We start from the raw sequence: 24,759 nt of genomic DNA, 5'->3' as shown, positions 1-24,759 counted from the left end.
AGGTGAAAATTACTTAGGTTTAAGTATATTCCAAGTGAATACATTAGCATATTTTGCAGTATTTGCATTTATATGGTTAGATGCAGAGTTTTTCCCTATCTTGGTTGCTACTCTATTTTAAAATGGAACTGATTAGATAACTCATTTGAACTACATTTTAAAACGTGGTATGGAAAATTGCCTCTGGAGCTGTGTAAATTGTGCAATTTTGTATTCCTGCTTTTATCCTGTAAAAACTTTACAGATACTCATGAGAAGTGTGACTACATGCCATCAGTTGCTTTCACTGAAGGTGCTGGAGCACTGGGCAAAACTTAACTGAATCTAGAAAGACTTTCAGAAAGCAAGGGAGCTGCTCTTACAGGCTTTTTTATATAGTCAGTGAGTGAATCTGCAGCTATGTAATGTATATGTAAGGCGGTGAATGGATGCAAAAAAGTTCCCTGGTTTGTGAATAATAAGATAATTCTGAAGCGAAGTAGAAAAGACAGAGTGAAGACAAACTATTGTGCTTAGAAACTAGCTTGGGTGATGAGGGCTGTGCTGTTACTTCAGGTTTGGAAAGTGTTGTGTAGCCTGGTAGTTTTGCATAGTAAGTAGAACACTGAACTGGCACCCAATGCTTTAGTTCTGTTCACAGATTTGTTGTGCTGATGATGATACATTTCCTTCTGTTTTACTGCTGTTGCATGCTGAGTAGACTGTTAGACACTTTGTTTCTTGTATACCAGTGTTTTACAGGATCATTAGTATTAAGCTAAGTACTCTACTGCTTGCCAAGTTTCTGTGCTGGAAGTAGTGTTGTCTCCTGTGTTATTCTGATGTGGCACATCCATTGCCTAATGCACTTTGGTGGTGGGGTGCACTTTTCTGAGCTATTTGCATTTGGCAAATTTTCAGGATTGGAAAGAAGAAAATAAGTGCGTCTGACTTGGCCAGATGCAGCTGTCTGGCTCAGGTGATAACATTTTAAACTACAGAGAAGTCTTAAGGTCCTGGGTGGTATCTGAATGCCTGAAAACATGATGAGAACTACATTATGCTGTAGTAATAGAAAATTGTGATAGAAAGTGGAAAATGCTTGCAACATTTCTGTGAGTAAACCTGTGCACTAACGTGATGTTCTGTTCTATTCTTCTGAGAAGTTATCATCCCTTGCTTTAAGCTGGTTTTTAGAAGTTACAAACTCACAGCTTCAATAATGCTGCTTTATGTACAGTTCTTTGGCTTCCTAAAAGCAACAAATAACAAAGACTTAGAAAAATTCCTCCTGGCAAATGAGCTAATGTCTAGCTAACTAGATCTGGAGCAATATTCACTGCTCCGTAATGTCATTAATATATTTTTGCCCATAATATCAGTCTCTACTTTGCATTTGTTACACACTCCTGTATTTTGGTTGCTCAGAAATTTAACAAAGCACTGCCATTTTTTAAAGCTGGATTTTTATAACAAGGTCTTTACACAAAGTGTTTAAAAAAGTCATAAGAAACTTTTTGCTAATCAGGGAACTTAATGTTTTTAGGTGACACAGAATTTTGTTTTCATGTAAGCTTTTGAGGTTAAGTTGTCATATGAATACTGTCTTTGCTTTGCCCTGGGAACAGCTTTTTCTTTTTTTTTTTTCTCCATAGTCCTTTAACTGCCCTGAGTAACCTTGACAAGATGTTTCCTTTCTCTAATGTTTTTAGGTAGTTATGAATGTTCCTATTCCATGCTGGTTTTGAGTTCTAATGCCCAGAGCATTCACAGGAGCCGTTTGGAAGTGCAGCACTTCTGGAATCTTTAAAAGGGCACCTGCACTGCAAGAGGAAAAGGGCATTTCTGGAAACACTGTTGATTCTGAGTCAAAGAAAATGTGCTCCCATTCTTGTGTTCACACTGTGTGTCCAACTTCTGGCAAACTATATCACCTTCCAAGGGGTGCAGTTTCCTCAAAAGGGAAAGATGCTATGGAAAGTTACTGACCATAAAATAGTGTAAACATCATCCAAGATGGCTTGAGTGAGCTTAGTCAAAATTCAAACAGAATCAAAAGGGGATTTTTAACGTAGTAATTTCCATGCATTCATACCAGGACTCAAAGCATAAGCACAATGCAACTCCGACAAGTGGCTTTGAGTACAGGATGCATCTGCAGGGTCATTTCCTCCAGCTGTCCCTAACATTTGCACCTCTATTTGCCATATGTTCTCCATCTCTTTGTGATTCCTTCCTTGGGTACAGAGTACAAATCAAACTTAATGGAAAACTACCTCACCTCTGTTTTTGAAATTGCTTTTCACTTTTGCAGTAACTCTGGTAAATATATATATATATATATATATATATATATATATATATATATATATATATATATAAAAGTGGAGATGCTCTTTGGGATGCAGGATGAAAAACAGGAGTGTCAGGAGAAATATGAAGTCTGTTCACGTCTTTTTAAGTTGTTCTGTCTGAGAGGTTTGAGTCTTCAAACAACAGTATAGTATACCTTTGCAGGTTACCTGACTCTAATCATAGAATGACAGAATCACAAAATAGTAGTGGTTGCATGGGACCTCTGAAGATGATTGAATCCAGGTCCATGCCAGAGCAGGATCACCTGTAGCAGACCACACAGTAATATGCCAAGGATCATGTTGAAAATTCTCCAGAAACAGAGACTTTATCACCTCGCTGGACAGCCTGTTCCAGTGCTCTGCCACCCTAAAAGTAAAGAATTTCCTTCTCATGTTTGGATGGAACTTCCTATGTTTGAGTTTATGCCCATTACCTCTTGTCCTGCCACTGTAGACCACTGAGAAGAGTCTGACTCCCATCTTCCTCACACCCCTTAGAATACTTCTAAAGTATTACTGAGTTCCCCCTCTCAGCCTCCTCCAATCCCCCATCATCTTAGTGGCCCTGTGATGGACTCTTTTCAGTAGTTCTTTGTCCTTCTTGAACTGGGGTGTCCAGAGACACAGTACTGCAAGATTCGTGAATATGTTTTGTAGTAATTATCTAGACCTTCCACCATGCTGAAAAGTGTTCATTTAAACAACAAAACCCACCAGAAACCTGAGGCTTTTATATTCCATTGCATATCCCTCAGTGACTTGGAACCAGCTGTAGCTGTATGAATTACCAGCTCTGGAGTGGAAGTACTTAGAATGTGGCAGTGTAATGGCTTCCTGGAGCACTCAACAAGCACATTCACAACAGTAGAAGATTTACCAAGACTAAAATTAGGAACAGGTTTTTTAAAAATTATTTTAATACTGTCAGCATGCTTCCATGGGTAAGGGGAGTGTCCTGAGGCTTTAGTTTAAAAATATTCAGCACAGATTTCCTTTAAAATGGCTTTTGTCACCCTAAAGCTCTGTCATTGCCTCTTGCTGTGCACCCATGCCTTGTGTTACACTTCCCAAAAGTTCAGGGTTGTGTTGTGTGGGTCGTTGCTGAACATGTCAGCACAGCAGGCTCCAGCTTCTTCTGAAGAATCCTCCTAGAGAGGGTCCAGTTGCTGATGTTTACAGTGCTCAACAGTATGTTTGCTATGCTGCCTAGTAGGTTTAAAAAAAAAAAGGGGGGGGGGGGGGGGGGGGGAGGGGAAAGAAGGGAAGTTGTTAGTTTTAAGTCAGCTGTCTTTAAAACTTGTGCCTGTCTAACGCAATGCAACCAAAGCTGGAGCAGAAGCAATGGGTTCTTTTGCTGCCTAGGATATCGGCCTGGGACACAGCAGGTGGGTAGATTGAGCAAGTGCAAGGGAGTGCGAAACAATGATAAAGGAAATTAGCCCACATCAGCATGAGGGAGTGATGTGGGAGCAGTTCAGCTTTGTAAATTGCTGCATTAAACTGTGAACAAAATAATATGTTGCAACTCCACACAAGTGTTATCAGTGTTATACTTACTCACACTCTGAACCCAGCAAGATTACAACCAGTGCAATGAAAGTTCTGTAAAATTGCATTGACTTTGAAATGTCATTTTGCTACAGCAGCCAGAGTGACAGTAAGTCAAGTGTATGCTATAGGCAAGATGAGACTGTAGAAAAAATACATCTTCCTTTCGTAATGAATATTTTTCACTTAATTTGCTCAATTCTTTCTTAAAGCAAGTATTTGTTCCTAATGGGATTTAAAAATAATAAAAAAAATTGTCTCCCCTTCCTATGAAAATCCTTTCTGCAGCATTTTCGTGATACAGAAGACAGCACCTTCTCCCTACTTTTGTCTGCCAGAAAATGATGGTCTAATTTTTCTGTGTATATTTTTCTCTAGTGTTGAACAGCTACACTTACGTTGCCATTGTAACCATTATTTTGTTACAACATGTCTTTGAAAATAAGAAAGATTGTGCACTTTTTTTTTCCCCATTGGTATTGGCTACATTGGCAGGATGTTACCTCTGTGGCAAGTGTTGTTCTCATTTGTTTTAAGGAGGCTTCTCTAGAATCTCAAGTGTAGCTCTGCATTTCTCTTCTCTTTTTTAGCTTCCATGGAGTAGCCCCCACTGCAACTGTACAATGACAATTTATGAGTAAACACAAACTAAGCTCTTCATCAGTCGACACTGTTGTAATTAACCCCATGTATGCAATTCTTAGAAGCAGTTAACTCATGAGGATAGATTATATGATGGAGCCAACTCACTGAATCATCTTGCTGCTGATTGAATGAAGGGACTGTCTCAGTTTTGTCCCTTCTCGTGTTTTGTCATGAGTAACTTTAATCATGCAGATAGAGACAAGCCATAATGCTCAGAACCAGAGTAATTTCTAAGCCTGGAGGTTCAGGAGTGCTACAGACTTCTAGTAATGTTATCACAGAGAAGAAGAAATGAGAACTTTAGGCTGATAAAAAAATCTGGGCAACATTAGCTGAGTCTTTTTGGTTCCAGCCTGCCATTTGTCAGGTATATTTGAAAGGTATTGATGACTGATATGAGGATGGTTGTATCTGCATTCTATATGCTTCACTTCAAAATGGAGTCTAGAAGAAAGTCTAAAAGCCTTACCAAAGCATAAAAATATGAACGGTGTGTACTCTAAATCAATCTTGATCACCACAATGACAAAAATTGAAATGTCACTAGTCTTATTTTTAAGTGTCCACAAAGGCCCTTCATTTTCAGTCTTATGAAATGCAAACTTATGTTGTAATTAGGTATCTTTGATTCCTGCCATTCAAGATGTTAGCAGTTGCACTCCCTCTACCCTTTTTAGAGCTTACCTATAAATTGTGTCTTTAAAATAATCTATTTCCTATGCAGACTGAAAACATCAGGTACTGCTATCTTTGCAGTTCAGGTTAAGTACCCCACCCCTCTCTCATTCAGGACAGAGATTTACATTTTGACTTGCTTGCTTATTAACAATGTGTATGCACTTAAAACCCCCACAACTGTAAATAATTATTACATATATTCATGAGGACTATCTTTAATGTAGAAGAGAAAAAGCCCACAACAAAACCAAACCAAAACAGAAGGGGTAAAAGCTCAGCACATGGCAGAGATGTTGGCTTGTAGAGAAATGTGTGGGGAATGTTTGGTGTATGAGTCAGCATGATTGTGTGGTGGTGCAGAAAACAACAGGTTCTGCTACTGATGCATAGTACCTGGTTCTTTCTTTCATTCTTTCTTTAGTCTATGCAAAGTGACTCAAAGCTTAGATGATAATGGTCTTGAAAGAAAAATTCAAATGCTGCAGAAGTTTTCTAGTTCCATAATAAGGAAGGAGGAAAAAGATGAATCTGTTAAGTCCTTTAGGTAAGGAGGAGATTAACCTGAATTGGATATGTCCCAATTACAGAATTAATACTTTGTCACAGGTCTTTCATTATTGAATAGATGTTATGTTTCATTAATAAAACTAATTACAACGTAGGTAAGGCTTATGTTGACTTCTAGGTGAAAGTTGTCATGTGATATGTGTTACTGGGCTCACCATGGTGGCAAGGCCTAGTTGACTCCATGAGCTTGCATCACTGACCTGAGATTAAACTTAAAGGAGCCAAGTGTAAGTCATTAACGGGGGGGGAGGGAGGGCAACAAGAAGAACTTCTGTCTTAATCTTGGTTGCAGGAGACACTCACCACGGCAGAAAAGTAGGGAGGTGATATTAGTTGGCTACAGAATGGCCAACATGCAAATGCTCAAACACAGAGGGAATATAGAAGGAAAACTGAAGTGTGTAAACTTCTTGACTGTAGATCTAGCACGTGGTTATCTATGAGTATGCAGGACTGAACATGATGATCTTGTGTTCTCATTATGTGATTTCACTATCAGCTTAAAGGGAACTATGACAGGGCTGCTACTCCCACCTTTCTCCCTGGCTGCAGCATCCCAATTCATATGATCAATGTTTCCTTTGCAAAAGCCTGTTCAAACTTTTAGATCCAAGTTGAGTAAAAAGCAACACTGTTCTCAAAAGATTAAGCTTTCAGAAAGGTCAGTGAGTTGCTGTGGCTTAGCCTGCATCTGTCAAAGGACCCAGATCCATCAGCAGTGGTGGTGTGGAACTGCATGGTGGGGTTTTCCTGCTCAGTGGGTGGTGATGGGCTCAATGTATACAGACCAGGAGAATGCCTCTGTAATTCTGTCTGGGAATTGGACACAAAACAAGGCTTTTTGGTGCCTCCAGCCAGTGTTCAGCCTCGTAGGAAAGTCTGCAGTATCAGTTCTTTCAACAGTTTGTAGACAGATGTGGAAGGAAATATAAGTTAATTTCACTTTATGCAGCACAAGAATAGGGAATCCATTAGTCTGGTGTAAAACTAGTCTGAAGCATGATTGAAACGAGATGTGCTTTCATGAGTTCTGTTGCTTACAGTCTATTTGTCTGGGTGAAGGACAAATTTGTTGTTAGTTTAAAAAGCAGAACAGTAAGGAGGTACCATGTAAATAGTTCAATATGGGTAACTACATAGGATAAGTATTAGTTTACCAATGAGAAATTGTACAAGTAGATCTTCTCATGGGACTTCTAAATCTTTTCTGCCTATTTCTAGGATCTCTGCTTTTTAAAAAGTAACTGATATTTATTTAGGAATCTGCTGTTTCCCCCCAGTGTCTACATTAGAATATGCATGAAAAAATTGTTGATACATTCTAGGTACTTAGGTTTCATGTTTTAAAATTGACAGACTTCAAAGATTTCAAAACTTGGACATTTCTTTAAGTACCTCATTACATAGATTTGCCATGCCTGCTTTCTGTCACTAACTTGGGCAGAGCTGTTGTGTAACAGGAACAGTGATTTCAAGCAATATTATCAAAAAAGGCCACCTAATTTTAAGTTGGATGTATCCAGCTTGCCTGTGAGATGAGTCTTCGCAAAATTGGGTTGGGTAGTTGAGAGAAGGCATAAAGTTATCAGGAAGATGATGGAAACTTCTCTGAGGGAAATCTGTAACAACAGGCAACACCCAGCTAAGTTTAAAACTGTTGCAGAATGTAGGTGAGTAATCCATCTAATGTAATAGGCAGTTTGTATTTGTTTGCCATGTAGCATAAGGGAGTAACATTGTTAAAATAACTGCAATTATGTAAGCACACAGCCTTGGGAAATAGGAAGGGCAGAGCTCTTATTTCCCAGGTAAAGCTTAAGATACCATCTGTGAAGCATCTTGATTTAATTACCTTCTGAACTTCAAGAGCAGAATTAACGACAGTGTACCAAGTGATTCTGAAACATGAAAGTTTCATAATTGTACCTGAATATGTAAGCCAGTATTAGTGTCATTTCTTAAGCTAGCATTGTGAAATCTGGACTGCATGGGTCAATGCTTTCTGCAGTCTCTCCCCATCTTTCAGCAGGCTCTGTCAGGTAGAGGGTCCCCCCATCATTACCTGCTTACCAGCCAAAGGATGATGCCCCAGAACTTTTGCTTTTCTGGGAGCTGACTTGGGTGAAATTATCCCACTGAAGTTTGTACTGGTTTGTGACATTCTTCCGTCTTTAGCTAAGGGGTCCCTGTAAAAGTAGCTACCAATCTTTCTAATAATTAGCTTTGCTTTCTAATGCAAATTAGTAATTTTAAGTGTTTTAACTTATCAGTGAGTTTCAGAATTTGTTTTCTGAAGTGACAGAGCTTACATCAGCATGTGTCATTTGACTTGGGTTGCTCTCAAGTTATATTGCTTCTTTTGTTCTGTAGCCATCAGCACAAAACCCTTCTTGTAAAATTACTGTTTAAAGGCAAATCTTGAGATCTGTTTTTATATTTTAAAACTATGTAGGGGGAATAAATGAGTCTCAAGAATGACAAATATCTTTCATGTGGGTTAAACAAAGGAATCTAAGAAACTTGTTATTCCCATTGAAAAATATGGAATGTTTTAGGCATACCAGTAATTCTTATTACAAGAATCACCAATAGTTTCATGTGCTTGTCTAACCTGAGCACTTACAGCAACTTAATACATACTACTTGTAACAATAAGACATTCTCAAATGGTTTGATGTGTTTGTGGTGGTTTTGGCTGATGTAAACAATCTTATCATCTAACCTTGCCTCTCCAGTAAAGGTAATAGTCCAACTTGAAGTTGATTCTGCCAAGATATATACTTTAACTCACCTGCAGTTAATGGGTACTTTCAGCTGCCTGCTGAGCTACTGGGAACCAGAGAATAGAAAATTACTTTGCTTTTTTTTTAACACAGCCATTTCTGTCCTTTGCCTCACTTTTGTAATGGCAAAGACAGATTTGTTCAAAAATGTATTTGGAAATTATATTTGGTACAGTTGACTTGAATCTAGGGGCACAATATTGCTTCCACTGATCAATAAAAAAAGACTAGTCCTTATTTCTTTCTAAGAGCTGAGTACCTTGCATGTATTTTTGAGGTGATTTCACTGCTTGCTTTCCAAATGCATGTTCTCAAGGGGACTGCTTCTGTGTTTCTTAGAACTTTTTGGGCTAGTCAGACTGAATTTACATGACTGCTTTGTGGTGGTTTTGTTTGGGGTTTTTTTATGTTTCTTCTAATATGTCATTTAAAATAATCTGAATTTGGAAACGAGTCTGTGAGTGTGACTTTTCTAACTTCAAGACACTTTACAACAATCTACACACTCTATTCTAAAAAGCAAATTTCCTACTCTTAGTGTTTTCCTTGCTGCCATTAACCCTACATGTAGGTAGTTAACAAAGAAATGGTCCTGGAAAAAGTGACATTAAAACAATCATTCATAAAAAATGAACTTGTCACAGGAAAATTAGGTAGGTAGTAAAAAAAAAAAAAAAAAAAAGACTTATACATCATGTTGAAAGTAAAGTTGTATATAGAAGTTGATTTTAAAGAGATCTTTGACTTCAGAATAGCCTATATTTCTTGCAGATATTACTCATACTCTTAAAATAATGGGCTTTAACTTAAGTACTTTTCTTACCTTTAGATTCAGTGTAATTGATCAGTCAATATATCTATGTGGTGAGACAGTGGCTCCTCTCTGGATGATTCATCTTTCTCTGAAAGATAGTAACTGAACTGCCAAAATTTCAAACCAAATTTAGCAACTGCTGTGGAGTTGGATCTTGCTTACTTGCATGTGAGCATAAAAGAAAACATCAAGGTGAAGAGCTTCTGCTGTCTCGCTCTTGTGAAATGATTTAATGAAAGAAGAGCTGCAAGTGCTGGGGTCAGGAGAGGTGGGAAAAATGCCTCTCCATCAGTACAGCAGAGGCTGGGAATATGAGGATTAATTGATTTTAACTGCTGCTTTTCTACTGCAAGCAGAAACAATCTATTGGAAATAGTTTGGTTCCAGAGAAAAAGCTTGGTTTTATTGCCAGTGCCTATCAGGCATAAAAGTTGTTGTTTAAATGCTGACAGCAGTTTGTCTGACACTTAATGCAAAATTTAAATTATATTGACAATTGCATAATTGCTAAAAAAGTGTCTATTTACCAGGCTGCAATTGTCAGGATGAGAAATTTGCACCGTAAGAGGGAGAAAAAGTCACTCAAAACACCCAAGCCCATAATAAATGGCAATTCATTTTGAGCCAGCATCCACACAGAATTTTTTGGATTATTGACAGCATGTTTTGAAACAGTAAGTTATTTGTTTAAATTAAGTTTCAACTTAGCACTTTGAGCTAGCCAGTCTGCGTTCCAGTAACATTTTCATCAGACTTAGTGCAGGAAAACTAATTGGCAGTGAAATCATAAGATGATAGAGAAGAGGTCTGAGGAGAGAGATGCATTACTACTATGAAGACAGAACTGGATTTCCAAACTTGTAGCTAGCTTAGCCTGGAGAAGATGCAGAAGGGCAGCCAGAGAAAAGGAGCTGTTTGTTGAGGTATGCTACAGTCTGGACTAACAAAGTTAATACAATGTGAAGACTGTACAGGGACATTGAAAGAAATCATATGGGCAAGTGAGATACCGGGTGAGAACAGAAGAGACACCCTTCAGATGTGCTGAGGTTTTTAATAAGTATTTTCTAGGGGAAATGAGGCAAGAAAAGGGCTGATGAGCACTTTATTTTGGAACAAAAATCAGTATTCATATAAACATACTTCTTTGAAAAGTTTTACATATTTAGGTGGTGCTGCATGCAAACTGGATGTGCTGGATGATTTTTGTGAGTTAATGGTATTTCCAGTGCTACTATGACAGTTCATGATCCTGGTATGGATCAAGTAGATTCATTAGGGAGCAATTTACATACTAATTATTGTATTTAAAAGGAGAATCCAGACAGAGTGCCGGTGTTCCTCCTCCCCACTTACCTTAGGAGTACTTCTCAGATACAACATTTACATTGCCAGTAGAAAATTAAAATTTTCAAAGATGAACTTGTTCACATATCAGTGACTTGAACTTTAAGTGGAGATGATAATAACAATGAACTTAAGCAGCTGCCATTTATTTATATTTTCTCCTTACCTGTAGCAACTAACCACATGGTTTCTTAGGATGATGCCATATGGAATGGAAACACCTTTTTTGATATGTAGGGACTACAAAATTCAATTGCTGCGTGCAACAGCTCAGCTATGAATTAGCCTCAAGCACAGTGTGATGTGGTCAGCTAACGCTCCCAGATCTTTGTTTCACATGTGGTGCTCTGTTAGCCCTTTCTCTATTTCTTCCCACTCTCTTTCCAGAAAATCTTTTCCAAAACAATTTACTGACTTTTATTTTCTTAATTACAGAAATCCATCATTCTGTTTTGGTTTCTTTTCCTGCAGACAGCATCATAAAATCTTAATCAGGTGAAAATGGCCCTTAGCAATCTGACATCAAAGGCTGTACTATTGTATGATGAATGGATTAAAGATGCCGGTGAGTAATTTAAATCTAAAATTTATTAGCTTTTGGTAATTTTGAATGGCAATGTGTAGCTATTCTAGGTGTTGTGTTTATCAGCTTAAGGTAACTTTGTCTTCCTGTAAGTGTTTCTGAGACTTGCCAGATAATTTATTGACATTTTTAACTATAAACAATGGACTAGTTTCCACACATTAAAAACAGGAAAAGAGCAAATCTCATCTAGTTTACAGGTACAACCTGAGACTAAATAAAGCACAGATAGTGATTCTTCAGTAACAGCTTCTGCCTTGTCTGAATATATAGTGTATGTTTTTCCTGTGCTGCAGAATGTAAGATAGGAGCATGGTATTGCCATGTTTTGCTTTTGCAAAGTGAATTAAATAAAAATCCTGCTAAATTATGGTATCTTGAAATTAATCCTAAGCATAATTAATTCTTTCACAATTCTGTTTCAACAAAGAATATTAGTCTCTTGTTGCAGCTGGTATAAGGATATTAAGCATGTTTTGCTTTAGCACGATTATTCTGTAGTTCTGCATACTTACCGAAGTATGACCAAGAAGATCTCAAGTTTGGTGTTAAGACTCTTCTGTTGCAGTATCATTCCTGAATGTTCTTCATTATGGTAGGCATATAGTGACAGAGATTAGCTGATTCCTAGGGAAAAATATAAGAAACAGTTAAGATTTAATCAATAAAATTACTAATTTATCTTTTCCAGCATACCCAAGAGCCATTTCTCTTATTCTGTAGTGCCACAGCGTCCAAGTGAGAAGGGAATTTAATCAATATGACTCATGAGGTGAAGTGGACTGTGATGGAGCTGGGTGATGGATCATTTCTGCTGCAGTGTCAACTACCAAATTTAACATCCTCATCGCCCTGCCAGCAGTGCTTGTATTGACATCTTGGAGCATACTGTTAATGGCAGCATATAGTTTCCTCACAGTCAAGCTGCAAAGACCAATGGGAAAGTTTTGGTAGTGCCAGTGCAAGGGGTTGATGGAGGAAAACTGATGCAGTCAGTTTTGAAGAGCTGGTGATTCTCTTGCAACATGTAGATGCCTAGTGCTATGGGCAGTAGCACTGGGCACAGTGCAGGCTGTGAGCAGCACTGTAATGAGATTTCCTCCTCTGCCTGTTTTAAACTTTTCAGTAGTTATTAAGAACATCAGAGGATCTCATGTTTCAACCCCCAATGCTGTGGGTTGAAAATAACTAGCTTAAGACATTTGGCTGTGAATTAAACAGTCAATAAAAAATTGCAGTGGTATAATTTCACCGGCAAAATGCAACAGCAAACCATTGAAGTGGCAGATTATTGCGTCAGTAGTTAAGTTAGGGGCCATTCAGAGGCAAATCTTCCAAAAGTCAGTTTATGAAAATAGGAACAATTTTTTAAAAAAATATAAAAATATGAGGCTCATATCAGTTTTCCTACTTATGGAGAAATGCAGAAGTCTTTGGTGAGCTGAGACTCAGTGATGAATCACAGAAGGGTGCAATGGAACTTGGTGAAGCTCAGGGAGCTCCTACCTACCTCAGCTGCAGGGAAAGGCAACAGGGTGTGCATATTGCAGAAGACTCTGCAATGGAATCATAGAATGTTTTAGGTTGGGAGACCTTTAAAAGTCATCTAGTCCAAACCCACTGCAGTAAGCAGGAACAGCTTTACTTAGATCAGATTGCTCAGAGCACCATCCAATCTAACCTTGATTACCAGGGATGGGACTTCTACCACCTCTCTGGGCAACCTGCCAGTGTTTCACTGACCTCATAATTAAAAAAAAAAAAATCACCCTTATATCTAGTCTAAATGTATCTTTGAGGTTTGAAAATGTTATTCCATGTCCTGTTGCAACAGACCTTCCTAAAAAGACTGTCTCCCCTCTTTACATACTGAAAGGCTGCAATAAGGTCTCCCCATAGCCGTAATAAACAGGAATTTAGACAATAATTAAAGACATTACTTCTGTCTGGTATAACTGCAGAGGAACTTGCAATACTTTTACTATTTGCAGTCTCGTAGTATGAAATTGTCTGCTTTAGAGTACTGCAAAAGTGGTGACCTGTTTGGACTAAGTAGGCACAAGCCTCAGGTACTCTAAGCTATGAATGCCAACTGATGGGACAGAAAGTCTTCTTTATAATCCTTGTACTTACTATGTCTAATGTCATACTGCTTATAAAGCTCAAGGATCTCAAAAAGTGACAGACTCACTTTCTGTCATTTGAACTTGCGAAGTAAGGTTCATGCTTTTTTGGAAGAGTGAAGCCTTGTGGAAATGTGGTTTCAGTGAATAAGTTTGTGCACTGCCTTCCTGTGCTGTCCTCTGAGCCCTGTTCATGTCTGAAAATGCAGGACAACTCTAGACTGATTCTATGCCCCCTCTTCATTTTGTGTGAAGAATTGACAAAGAGGTGTTGAGTCCTACAGGTGCTAAACTTTATTATCTACTTGGTATGGATTTGAGGTTAATGGGTACTGAAATACAAAACAGGAAAACCCAAACCATTAAGAATTAAGTACTTTTCTGTAACTGTTTTAGAATTTAGTAAATGTGGAAGAGATCTTACAGCTTTTCTCCCTTTTCTCTCTCCTTATTTTTGTTTCCCCCTCTCAGATCCAAGACTGGAAGGCTGGCCACTCATGTCTTCACCTTTTCCAACAACCTTTATCATTGGAACCTACATTTATTTTGTTACTTCTTTGGGACCCAAACTCATGGAGAATAAAAAGCCTTTTGAACTTAGGCAGATAATGGTGTTTTATAATTTTAGTGTGGTAGCTCTCTCTTTATATATGACTTACGAAGTAAGTACTACTTTTATTTGTAATGTATTTATACATTTTATGTGTCTAACTACTAACTTATATTAACACATTTATTAAAATTCATACTCTGCAATTCTCAATAAAAAAAACCCTATGATTCTGTCTGTTGTAATTCTATTCCTCCAAGCAGTATGCTAAATTACTGAGGTGATATGTGAAAAGTGGCAGTAAGTCATACCTGGGAAATAAGCTGTAAAGTATTTTGTGTGCCATTATATAATATTTCAAGAAATTAAAGTTGTCATAACTTAATTTTTCCTTGGCTATAGCAGGTAAAGAAGATTACACACTTTTGTTAGTCTTTTGTATTTTTTCTGTCCTTTTAAACAGTAGTCAACACTATTTCAAACACTGTATAGAGTATGTTTACTATGCAATAATCTTTATTTATATGTACCTTTTAAATGACGGAAGTTAGCAAAATCTGATTTGAAGATCTTCATCCTTTAAATAAACCTTAACGAAACAAAACACAAAAACCCTGTCCAAATGCAAACTATGAAAATCTGTGGCATTGATTTTCTGCCCCAGCCTCAAATTAGCAAATGGCCTTTCTTTTGAAAAGTATGTTGAGACTTTGATTGAGTCAATAGCTCAAGTAAATGTTAGATTTGATGAGTTGTTATAGCATTATGGATTGACTAACTTAAAAATCCATAACCATAAATGATGTAGGCTACACAGAAGCTCTAATTTAGAACCTTAAACCTTAGTAAGCTAATGTCTGACTTCTGTGAGGGAGTTATTGCTTGATTTTGTAGTTGTTTTTGTTGTCTGGTTATGCACCTATTTCAGCTTTGGCAAACTGGTAATGAAAAATTCTCAGATTGTTGTTCCAAACTGATGGGATACCCTTCTGCTAGCTCAATTTGCATCAACTAGTTCATCATAATGAGCTACCTGACATTTCTTTTAACAGCAGTCTAAAGCCAGTGTAGCAGCTACTTCATGACTGTTCTGTGGAAAGTGGTGTGAGAAATGCATGCATTGGCTGTTTAGATTTTTGGTTTTAAAAAATCATTTAAAGTTCCTTTTGTGACACGGTGGCAAGTTTGGCTTTGGCTAAAACCCTCAGGAGCAGAAAAACAAATTTCTGTTAGTGATTGACACTAATCAGTATTGAATTAATCATGTGTCAAGACTTTGATGTTACAATTTTATGAAGGGATGCATGGATAGAGTGTAACAGGTTTATTGTCTGTCGTTTTCTGACGCTAAACAAAAATCTGATTCTTTTTCACCTCAGAACCAAGCCATTTGGTGGGTCCTTTAGTACTGTACTGTCTTGGTGTTGTTTTAGATCTCATCTTATTTAAACAACTAATACTCTTAGGAGGTTAATCTGAATATAACTCTTCATTTCTTAAGAGAGTTAAACCTCCTATTGTTCATGAATAGGTGATGGTGATCAGAGGATGGGAAGCACTTCATAAACAGATATAACGTACTGTAGTCTTAATAGCTGCCAGGTGAATGAGCCAAGTATAATATTAACAATGTTGCTTTTGTCCAAGCTTTAGCATATATTCCAAAAGAAAAGATTAGGTTGTATTTGTTATGACAGTTCTTTGGTTATGCACGTGCTCTCGACTGTAAAACCCTTGACTCTTGTCGCTCATATTGATGATAGGCTAATTGAGTCATGCAGCTCATGCAAAACTTCAGAAACTATGCTATTAAAAATATATTAATATTGATTAATTCCTTGTCTTTAATGATAAGTCATAATTTAAGTCATATCTTTCTGTGGCACTGATTTTCTCTCAGTATTAAGATGTTGTGTTGGTTTCTTTTCAATATTAGGATGGCTGCATGTGATAGCAGTTTGCAAAAACTTCCAAATGTTTGATTTGTTTTTATGGTCTGATAATCAGAGTAAGCTGCTTTTTTAACATATGTTTTTGAGATGTGGCTGCTCCTCTTCAGTTGCTAGTGGTAAGACAATAGGCATAGGAAGAAAGTTCTTGGCTACAGGTGTGGAAGTAGGAATCTGTTAATCTGCAACAGATTTTATAGTAGCTAACTCGCAGAGTTAGAGAGTTGGCAAGGTTGCTGGTTCAACCAGGTTTTAGTGTTATTTTCTCCTCCTGTTTTGTGATTGAAAAAGTAATCCAAAGTTAATGAATTTTTTTAAAGTTCTGAAACCAGTCTTTGCCCTTACTCTTTTCTCTAGTTTCTTATGTCGGGTTGGGCCACAGGGTACTCATTCCGTTGTGATATCGTTGACTACTCCAGGTCACCTACAGCTTTAAGAGTAAGTTGCCAAACTTGAAGCTGAATTGTTATGCTACACTGACTTTATTTTTAGAACTGCTTTTTGAATAACCAAATGTACTGTTGTAAAGTGGAATGCACTAAATGGAAATGCCCTCTTGCATAATGTAGAGCATGTGAGATAACTGGAGGGCCTGATTGTTTGGGAGAGAGAAAGAGGCAATATATTTGTTGGCTTGTTCTTGGTTTTGAAATTCCTTCAGGATTAAAAAATGGTTTGTGTTTTTAAAGAAAAAACAACCAAACAGTACATTTAAATATTTATGTCAACCTTGTGACACCACTTACTCATCCCAATGCTTTCCTTTGTATAGTTGCTTATTTTAACTTCACCTGCTTAGTTTAGTTTATGGCTATTATGATTTGACAGTTTCTGTTTTCCACTCTTGCAGATGGTGCGAACTTGTTGGCTTTACTTCTTTTCCAAGTTCATTGAATTATTGGACACTGTAAGTATTTGTAGGCTAATTAAAAAGAAAAAAAGATGTTTCCTTTTCACAGCAGAAGCAGTTGCTGGGAAGCTGGGGGTATAAATTGTTTTTTATGTAGCCCTCCACTCATTAATTATTGGAACATCTTATTATCTCTTCTCATCTATTGTGCCATTACACGGTCATTTTGATTATTGGGAAAAATATTGACAAAGGAACACACTTCTGAAATTAAGGAAGCCCTGATAACTTGTCTATTTAACAGCTGACTACACTGGCCTGTGCCTGTTGTTCTATGGAAATGCTTGTCACAACATTGCAGATAAAACCCGATGTTGATCATGCCGAATAATTTTATGATGTCACCTTCAGATTTTATCTTTCACACTGAATATCTGCTTGTTCAAAATTCCTCTGCATACCTTGGAGGTCATGACTATAGTTGTGTTTGATATCAGGCTAGCACTCAAACCCAGTTCAAACAAAGCCTGAACAGGAATGCATGGAAGCAGAACGCAGGCTTTACTCACTATTAGCAGCCTTGCCCTCTTCCAGAGACCAACTGCATGTAGCTATTTTCAAGTCACTTTCTGAGCATTGGAATCCCGTATGATTTCATTTGCCCTGTTGTGCAGGGCACACTTGTGGTGATTCAGGAGCTGACTCATGAGCAGTTAAGGTGCTTTGCATCCTTTAAGCAAACTTTAGCCATCTAACTTCAATCTGCAAATACTCATGATTACTGGGTGAATCATGATTACTCATGAATACTCACAAAAACTGGCAGATCTTACTGACTGAGATGAATGGAATGGTAATGGAAGGGCCAGGAATGCTAAAACTGGAAAAACTTGACAAGTTTAATCCTCTATTTACCTTTTACTGCCTAAGTGTTGGACTGCTTTGTTTAATTAGTTCTGAGCCTGAAAAAGTCTCAAGTTCTTTATTTCAATACACCAAATCAGGTACCTGTTTCTCATAATATTTTTTGTTTTTATTGCAAAAATTATCTCTTAGCTATATTAAAGTCACCTGTTTCTAAATGTTTTCCCTGGCACACCAGACTCCCTTTCTTCTGTGTTCATTTGCTTGCCATCTGATACTACCTTTGCATGACCTGATTTTTCCTTACACAGCTTTCTTACTCTGTCTTCCCTAACACTTCTTTCAAAGTCTCTCCTTTAAAATGTGGCCCATCAGTATTGATTGGGAATCTCTAGATATATTCTGTCCAATTTTGCCTTTTTTCCACAATTAGCTGAGTCAGTGCTCATAATAAAGTGCTAATTCTCTGAAAAGCCAGTTCTTTGGTTATTTTTCTCAAGTGGCCTTGCATTAGTAGTGCAGAGGTCTTAAAATCTGGTACTTCCAGTTACATCTCTATCCAAGCAAGTCTATCTTACACTGTCCATTGCACATGTAAGTGATTGCTCTGGGACATTTGCTTTCAAAGATTGCTTTTGATACTCAACAGGTGGATTTTTACTTAAATGTTTATTTTTTCTTTTTGAAACCTAAACCTGAGTTTCACTTCTCTCAAGACTGCTACTTTGCAGAATTTAAAAATCTATAGCAGTGACAAACCAGCACTAATGCATACAGTTTTCTGTAAGCATGCTGGGCTTGATTATCTCCTGTAACATTCTGCTCATTAAAAATCTGTTTCAGATATTTTTTGTGCTGCGTAAGAAAAACAACCAAGTTACATTCCTGCATGTCTTTCATCATTCCATCATGCCATGGACCTGGTGGTTTGGAGTCAAGTTTGCTGCAGGTAGTGGGGAGAGAGTTTAAGTTGTACATATCTGCTTTACTGTTTCTAGTTGTAAAAAGTTAACTATGCTAGACAAAAACAGAATTAAAAGTCTTGCAAACATGAACTTAAAAAAAAATTACTTTGCAGTATTTTATGGAACATCTTAGATCACCATAATTATTTTAATAGGTAGGCAATACTCATTTTTCCTATTTCACAGTATTTTGTGTCGTATCGATTTATCATGGGAGGGGGAAACTTACAGAGGAGGGAGCTGAATACAGGCAAAGAGCATTATTGCATGAAAAAGAAATGTGACTGCAAAATCAGAAGTGCTAGGGAAGACACATGAGGTAAATAACTCTGTTAAAAGTACTTCAGAGTCCTGAAATGTAGAAGTTGAATTGGGAGAACTGTGTTCTCTTTTTGTTGTTGTTTCGTTGTAGGTTTTCTGTTTCCTTGTTTCTTTGTTTTTTCCTTGTTTAAGAATTTATTCAGGCTTTGCTGCATTTATTTTTACTGGTTTTAGACAGCATAGCTGGGAATTATTTACAGCTAATACTTTGGCTTTCAGGAAACTACAGAAATGTTTTCTGCATCTTACTTATTACAGATACTTATTTGAACTTTACTGAATTGAAAGCCTTTGTCCACTTAAAGCTTACCTTTGCTTTCTCTTTTCCTGCTCTGTCAATGCATGCATCTTCCTATGCTGTATTGTGTGCACCAGTAAAAAATACAGCTTGCCATGAGAATAGCCTGATAAGCAGAGAGCAGAGAAATGCACAGTCATAGAGTCCATGTCTTGGAGGATGTGGTGGTTTTTTTTAGGAGTTTCTACTGAGAAACTGGGTGGAGGGTGGGGGGTGGGGTTTGCACATATTTTTTCACTCATGTTCTGTGGCATGTTTTTTATTTTCATACTAATCTTTCCAAATATTGTTCTGCTTGATAACTCAATTTCTTTCCAAGAATTTCAGTCCTGATGATGATTACCTTGTATTCAGTTTCATCACTGTTTGTCCTTCTAAATAGTGGCTCTGTTCAAGTTTTCACCCCACTTGTAAAAATAAGAAAAGGAAAACAATGCTGTTGATTTCTGGAGCCTGTTTTTGTACTATTGATTGGATTGGTTTTTTTTTTTTCTTTCCTCTATTTTAACTAATTTTTTTTCTTCTGAATATTCACTGTGAAAGTAAAATAAAAAAAAAAGTATACTTGAACTCTAAGAACACAAACCTTTTGAAAAACACAAAGAGTTAAGTTTCAAAGAAAGTTTTCAAAAGCTGGAAAGCTGTGACCTATCAAGTGGTAGGATAGTATGAGCTGTTTGAGTTACTAAAATCACAACATGCATATTATTTTTAATTTGAATGAATCTTAGCAGAAAAGTGACTTTTTTTTTTCTTCTCACTTTTATGTCAGTTCCTTTTCTTGGTGGTGTTCAGTATTTCCTTGTTTATATTCCTTTAAAAATACTTGCCTGTCTGCTAGTTCTTGGACCACTTTTACCAAAAAAATCTTGTAGTCATTAGAATAAAATTACTTTGAGCAGGATCATCTGACTCCATAGTTACATGTAATGGAAAGGGGAGTATTTATTTTCTTGCTTTGTGAAATGTTCTTATCTTACCAGTCTCAGTCGTGATTTTTTTCTCACATGGGTCTACTTGGCCTTGTATGGATGATGAATTTGTGAGACTTGCAAATTTCATAATGATGCCTAGAAAAGAGATGAAAACATGAAAAACACTGTTTATACTAAATTATCTGTCTCCATCACATATATGTATTTTTATTTTAAAAAATTAACCCAAAGAACAAATAAAATCACTAAAAATCTTTTAAAGGTAATTAGACTAGTGAGACTTTATTGCTGCTTTGAAAACATTTAGATAAGCCTTTCCTGAGAAAGAAAAATTATGTGATCTGTCAGAATTGGTGTCAACTAAATTCAGATTAAATAACTTGAGAGTTAATCCAAGTCTGTAAATTTTTGTGATATATATTTTTTTTCTACCCCATCTGAAAACAAATTACTAGGACCTGAGGTGAATGGAATAATACTACTATATTTTTGTTTTCTGCAGGTGGTTTGGGAACATTCCATGCTTTGTTGAATTGTATTGTCCATGTCATCATGTACACTTACTATGGAATCTGTTCTTTGGGCCCAGCCTATCATAAATACTTGTGGTGGAAAAAATACATGACAACTATACAGCTTGTGAGTAGTTTTCTCTTTGACATAAACACCTGCAAGAAAGCTGAGTGTGACTAACACAGATTTAGTCAATGCATTTGCACTTTTATGTTTGTGTGTAGCTTACAGCTGGTATAAGCTTTACTCGTATTTCAATTGAGTAAAACAGAAGAGTTATTTTATATATTTAAGTTGCTTTTTTATATATTTAAACCTGATGGTTTCAGCATCTGCTGTAATGACAGATTGAGGCGCACAAAACATTTCAGTTATGGAGTACTTGATAAATACATTTTTGAAACTCATTGCCTGTATAAAAACTGTTAGAATGTAAGTTTACAGCCCGGAAACATAATTAATGTATAGAATATACACAGGACAGTGAGAAAAGGGAAAAGAAAAACATTCTGTGTAATTTGACATGAATTCTTTCATAGAAAATATTTATGTTCAGAGAATTTACTTCTTTAACTCAAAGCATTACAAAACACTGTTGCAGTAATTATATTAAGTGCTTTATTAGTCTTCAACCACTTAAAAAAGAATACTGCTCTGGGTGCTTTTTCAGGACTGACTTGTTTAATAGCTAAGTTTTAAAAATTTAGCTTTTGACTAAGCCATTTGAGCATTCTGACTAAACATCCTGAGAAAGGATACTGGTGAAGACTAGGGAGAAGCCGTGGCTATCTGCTTTCACCAGGTCTGGTGTTAATAGAATAATAGTTTATGTAACCATGTATAACTTTGAAAACTTTAACTTGTTTTCATAACTTAGTTGAACTCCTTTTGTCTTTGAGGTTCTGCCAGTTTGTTATTAACTGCAGTTCATATGGAATTTTCTTTCCATTTCCACTAAATTATGTGTTTTGGGACCTGTGGAACCATGTGTCATATGATACTATGTGGGGAAAGTAGGAATTCACATTCATTAGTCCTTTTTTGTTGGGTTTTTTTTGGCCCATTTACCTGAAGAGGTCCCCCATTTGTCACTGATCAAATGCTATCTGCATCCTTCCTTCCAGTCAGCGCAGACTCCTGTTCTCCTCGTAGGGTTTTATTAGTGCTGCTTGTAATTTAGTTTGTGCCAGGAGTTCTCTTTCTGTACTCTGTGAAAGTGTTTATCAGCGGAGCAATATTTTAGGAGGGGGGCTCTAAAGAGGTATCTCTGTCCTTTCAGAAAGCTCCATTCCCCCTTCACACTCTCCCCACCCTTCAGTTTCCATTCCTCCTGTAAGCGAGTTATGCTGAATCTTTTTAAACTTCTGTACTAAGTTTGTAATTTATTTTAAAAATATTTATTTTCTTTGTCTTTTTCCCTCCTAGGTCCAGTTTGTTATGATTACAGTACATATAGCACAAATCTACATCATGGATGATTGTCCGTACCAGTATCCAATTTTCATGTTCATTATTTGGCTATATGGCTCTGTGTTCCTAGTCTTGTTTCTCCACTTCTGGTACCATGCTTACACAAAGGGACAAAGACTACCAAAGATGGCAAAAAATGGGATCAGCAAAGATCAGTGAAACATACACAATTCTTTGGGTTTAGAGACTAGAGTTTATGTCAAAATGGAAACTTGCACTACTTGACAATCAAGATATTTAGGTGCACGCACTACGTGGTGTATATTTTGTATGTTTTCTTCCAAAATAGAATTTGTATTTTTACCATAAGTTATTTGGGATTCAGGATCTCAGGGGTGGGGGGGAGCAATATGGATCTCTGGTTTAAAAGAAAGGGGGTTAGAAAAAAAGAAAGAAAAAAAAGAAAAAATGAAAAAAAGAAAACTTAAAGAAAAAAAAAAGTAGAAGAAAAAGGAAAAAATTAAAAAGAATAAAGGAGACATTTTTTTCAACAACATGTTCATATCTATCCTGTGAGAAACCAATGGATAGATGATATCTACCTAGAAGATGCATGAAAGTAAATATATTAATGGAGAACATTTAAATGTGTATGACAAGTACTAAGTACTTTGAACACTGGGGATAAAATTACCTTAAGCTGTGTGTTAGTAAAAGAATGAACCTTCAGTAAGTACTGTTCCTAGAATCTAAAGCTCATTATCAATATAGTTAATACATAAACATTGTTATGTGTTTACAATCTGTATTACTTTAAAGAAAGGAATGTATGTTAATCTCTTTATGATGTTTCATTTGAAGATCATAGATCTTTAGAGATACTGTCTTTTACTGAGATCATTAATTTTGTGTTCTACTGGTTTGAACATTATCCTAAATGCCAGAAAAATACTAATTTGGGGATCATGTGATCAGTTTTGTAGTGTAACGATCAAAATGTCTTAACTGATTTGTTCACCAAAGTAGCCTAATATAGCTTTTATTCAAGGTATCTATGGATATATTTTGATAATGGTAGCTGGGCTGTTTACGGGTGGGGGCAAAGTTTAAAGGAATCTGTAATTCAGTAGCCAAAATCTTAGTCATCCAATTTTACAAAAAAATATTAAAATAATATTTTTTGATTGAGGTCCATATGTCACTCAGCATGATTATACTGTGCTCTACTTTCTTCTGTTTTCATTATATGTTGAAATACATGCCTAGAAAGATTTCGTGTTGTTTGTTGTTTTGCTGGGGTTTTGGTTTGGTTTTTGGTTGGTTGGATTTTTAAGACAATTACCATTTGCTTTTAGCAACTCCATGAATAGCACCGATTTCTGTGTCTACAACCAGGCAAAAAAGGTATGTGCCAGTCTCTGAGGTTCTGAGCAGAGCAGGCAGTGGTGACTGTGCATGACTTCAGTCTGTGTAAAATTAACCAGTATGTTGTTTCACGTGGTTGGGCAGGTTGCTGGGTCACACATGTCTAGAAATCACAGGACGTAGCTATTTGTATGCAAATTGCATTTTTACTGTATGAGTTTATTAAAGAATTGGTGCGCACAACAGACATGTATAGGAGTTAAATGAGTTTTAATTCTTACCTTTGAAAGTACTGTTTGTGTAATGTTCGTTACTAACAGAAAAGAAGCTTGTGATATTTGATTTGTGTCTGATCCAATATGTAGGTTCTTCTAGTACCCAAAACTTTGAGGCAGGTTTTAATTGCCTCTCTGTTATACAATTCCAAGAAAGTAAGTTTTCCTATATTAATACTTCTATAGGAATACTGATATTTATGGTGCCTTGTTAATGGTAAAAGAATTTAAACTTGGACATGAGGTGCAAATCATTTTTTATAATATTACATGTAAGTATTCTTTATAAACCAGGGTTTTTCTTTTTTAAACTGTTTAATCTTTTTTCACTATTTAATGCCTGTAGCTATCAACTATCACAATAAATTGAAATTAGATCCCAGAAAGAATTTGGATATCTTGAGATATGACATCTGAATTTTAGATGCTTAAGGACTTGGGTGTTTTTAGCCTAGAAAAGAGAAGACTGAGGAGGCACCTTTTCAGTGCTTATAAATACTTAAAGGGTGGAGGTCAAGAGGATGAGGCCAGGCTTTTTTCAGTGATGCCTGGTGACAGGACAAGAGTTAACAGGTGCAAACATGAACAAAGGAAGTTCCATTTACATGTGAGGAGAAACTTCTTTATGTTGAAGATGGTAGAGCACCAGAACTGGCTCCTGGAGTAATTCAAAACCTGTCTGGATGCCATCCTGTGCAGCCTTCTCCGACAGGGAGGTTTGATTAGATTATCTCTAGGGGTTCCTTCTAAACCCCATAACTCTGTCATTCTGTGATCCTAGAATGATCATTGCTGAGTTTTGGCTCCTTGCAAGTGTATGCAGAGAGGTGCTTTAGCACATAATCCAAGACAGCCAAGATGCTGGTCAGAGGCCACACAGATTGCTTTCAGTGGAAATGCAATCTCTGACTATTAAGTTGCAAATCCTGTTAGCCTCCAGACAGCTATGTATACTTTTGGCTTCCAAAGCAGGGGGAAAGAATTTGCCTGAAAATTATTTTTAAAGCTTGAGTGGTGCCCTCTTTTTTATATAACAATTT

General features: G+C 36.8%; 1 protein-coding gene across 4 annotated transcripts in view; it reads left to right on the top strand.

The window, feature by feature from the left end:
* Positions 1 to 23,350, top strand: part of ELOVL7 (ELOVL fatty acid elongase 7) — a 29,549-nt gene extending 6,199 nt beyond the window's left edge. For 2 of the 4 annotated variants that reach the window (XM_064140419.1, XM_064140422.1), the window contains exons 2-8: positions 11,190 to 11,283; positions 13,896 to 14,086; positions 16,281 to 16,361; positions 16,774 to 16,830; positions 18,481 to 18,586; positions 20,659 to 20,795; positions 22,095 to 23,350. In XM_064140419.1, the coding sequence (XP_063996489.1) occupies positions 11,220 to 11,283; positions 13,896 to 14,086; positions 16,281 to 16,361; positions 16,774 to 16,830; positions 18,481 to 18,586; positions 20,659 to 20,795; positions 22,095 to 22,298 (840 nt within the window). In that variant the 5' untranslated portion in view covers positions 11,190 to 11,219 and the 3' untranslated portion in view covers positions 22,299 to 23,350. Of the gene's footprint in view, positions 1 to 9,963; positions 10,046 to 11,172; positions 11,284 to 13,895; positions 14,087 to 16,280; positions 16,362 to 16,773; positions 16,831 to 18,480; positions 18,587 to 20,658; positions 20,796 to 22,094 lie in introns of those variants that run through there. The other 2 variants (XM_064140420.1, XM_064140421.1) reach the window with 2 other exon arrangements.
* The last annotated feature ends 1,409 nt before the right edge of the window (positions 23,351 to 24,759 follow it).

This window comes from Pogoniulus pusillus, chromosome Z (assembly GCF_015220805.1).
Source record: "Pogoniulus pusillus isolate bPogPus1 chromosome Z, bPogPus1.pri, whole genome shotgun sequence".
Classification (NCBI taxonomy): Eukaryota; Metazoa; Chordata; class Aves; order Piciformes; family Lybiidae; genus Pogoniulus; species Pogoniulus pusillus.
This window is presented reverse-complemented; position numbering and strand designations above follow the sequence as displayed.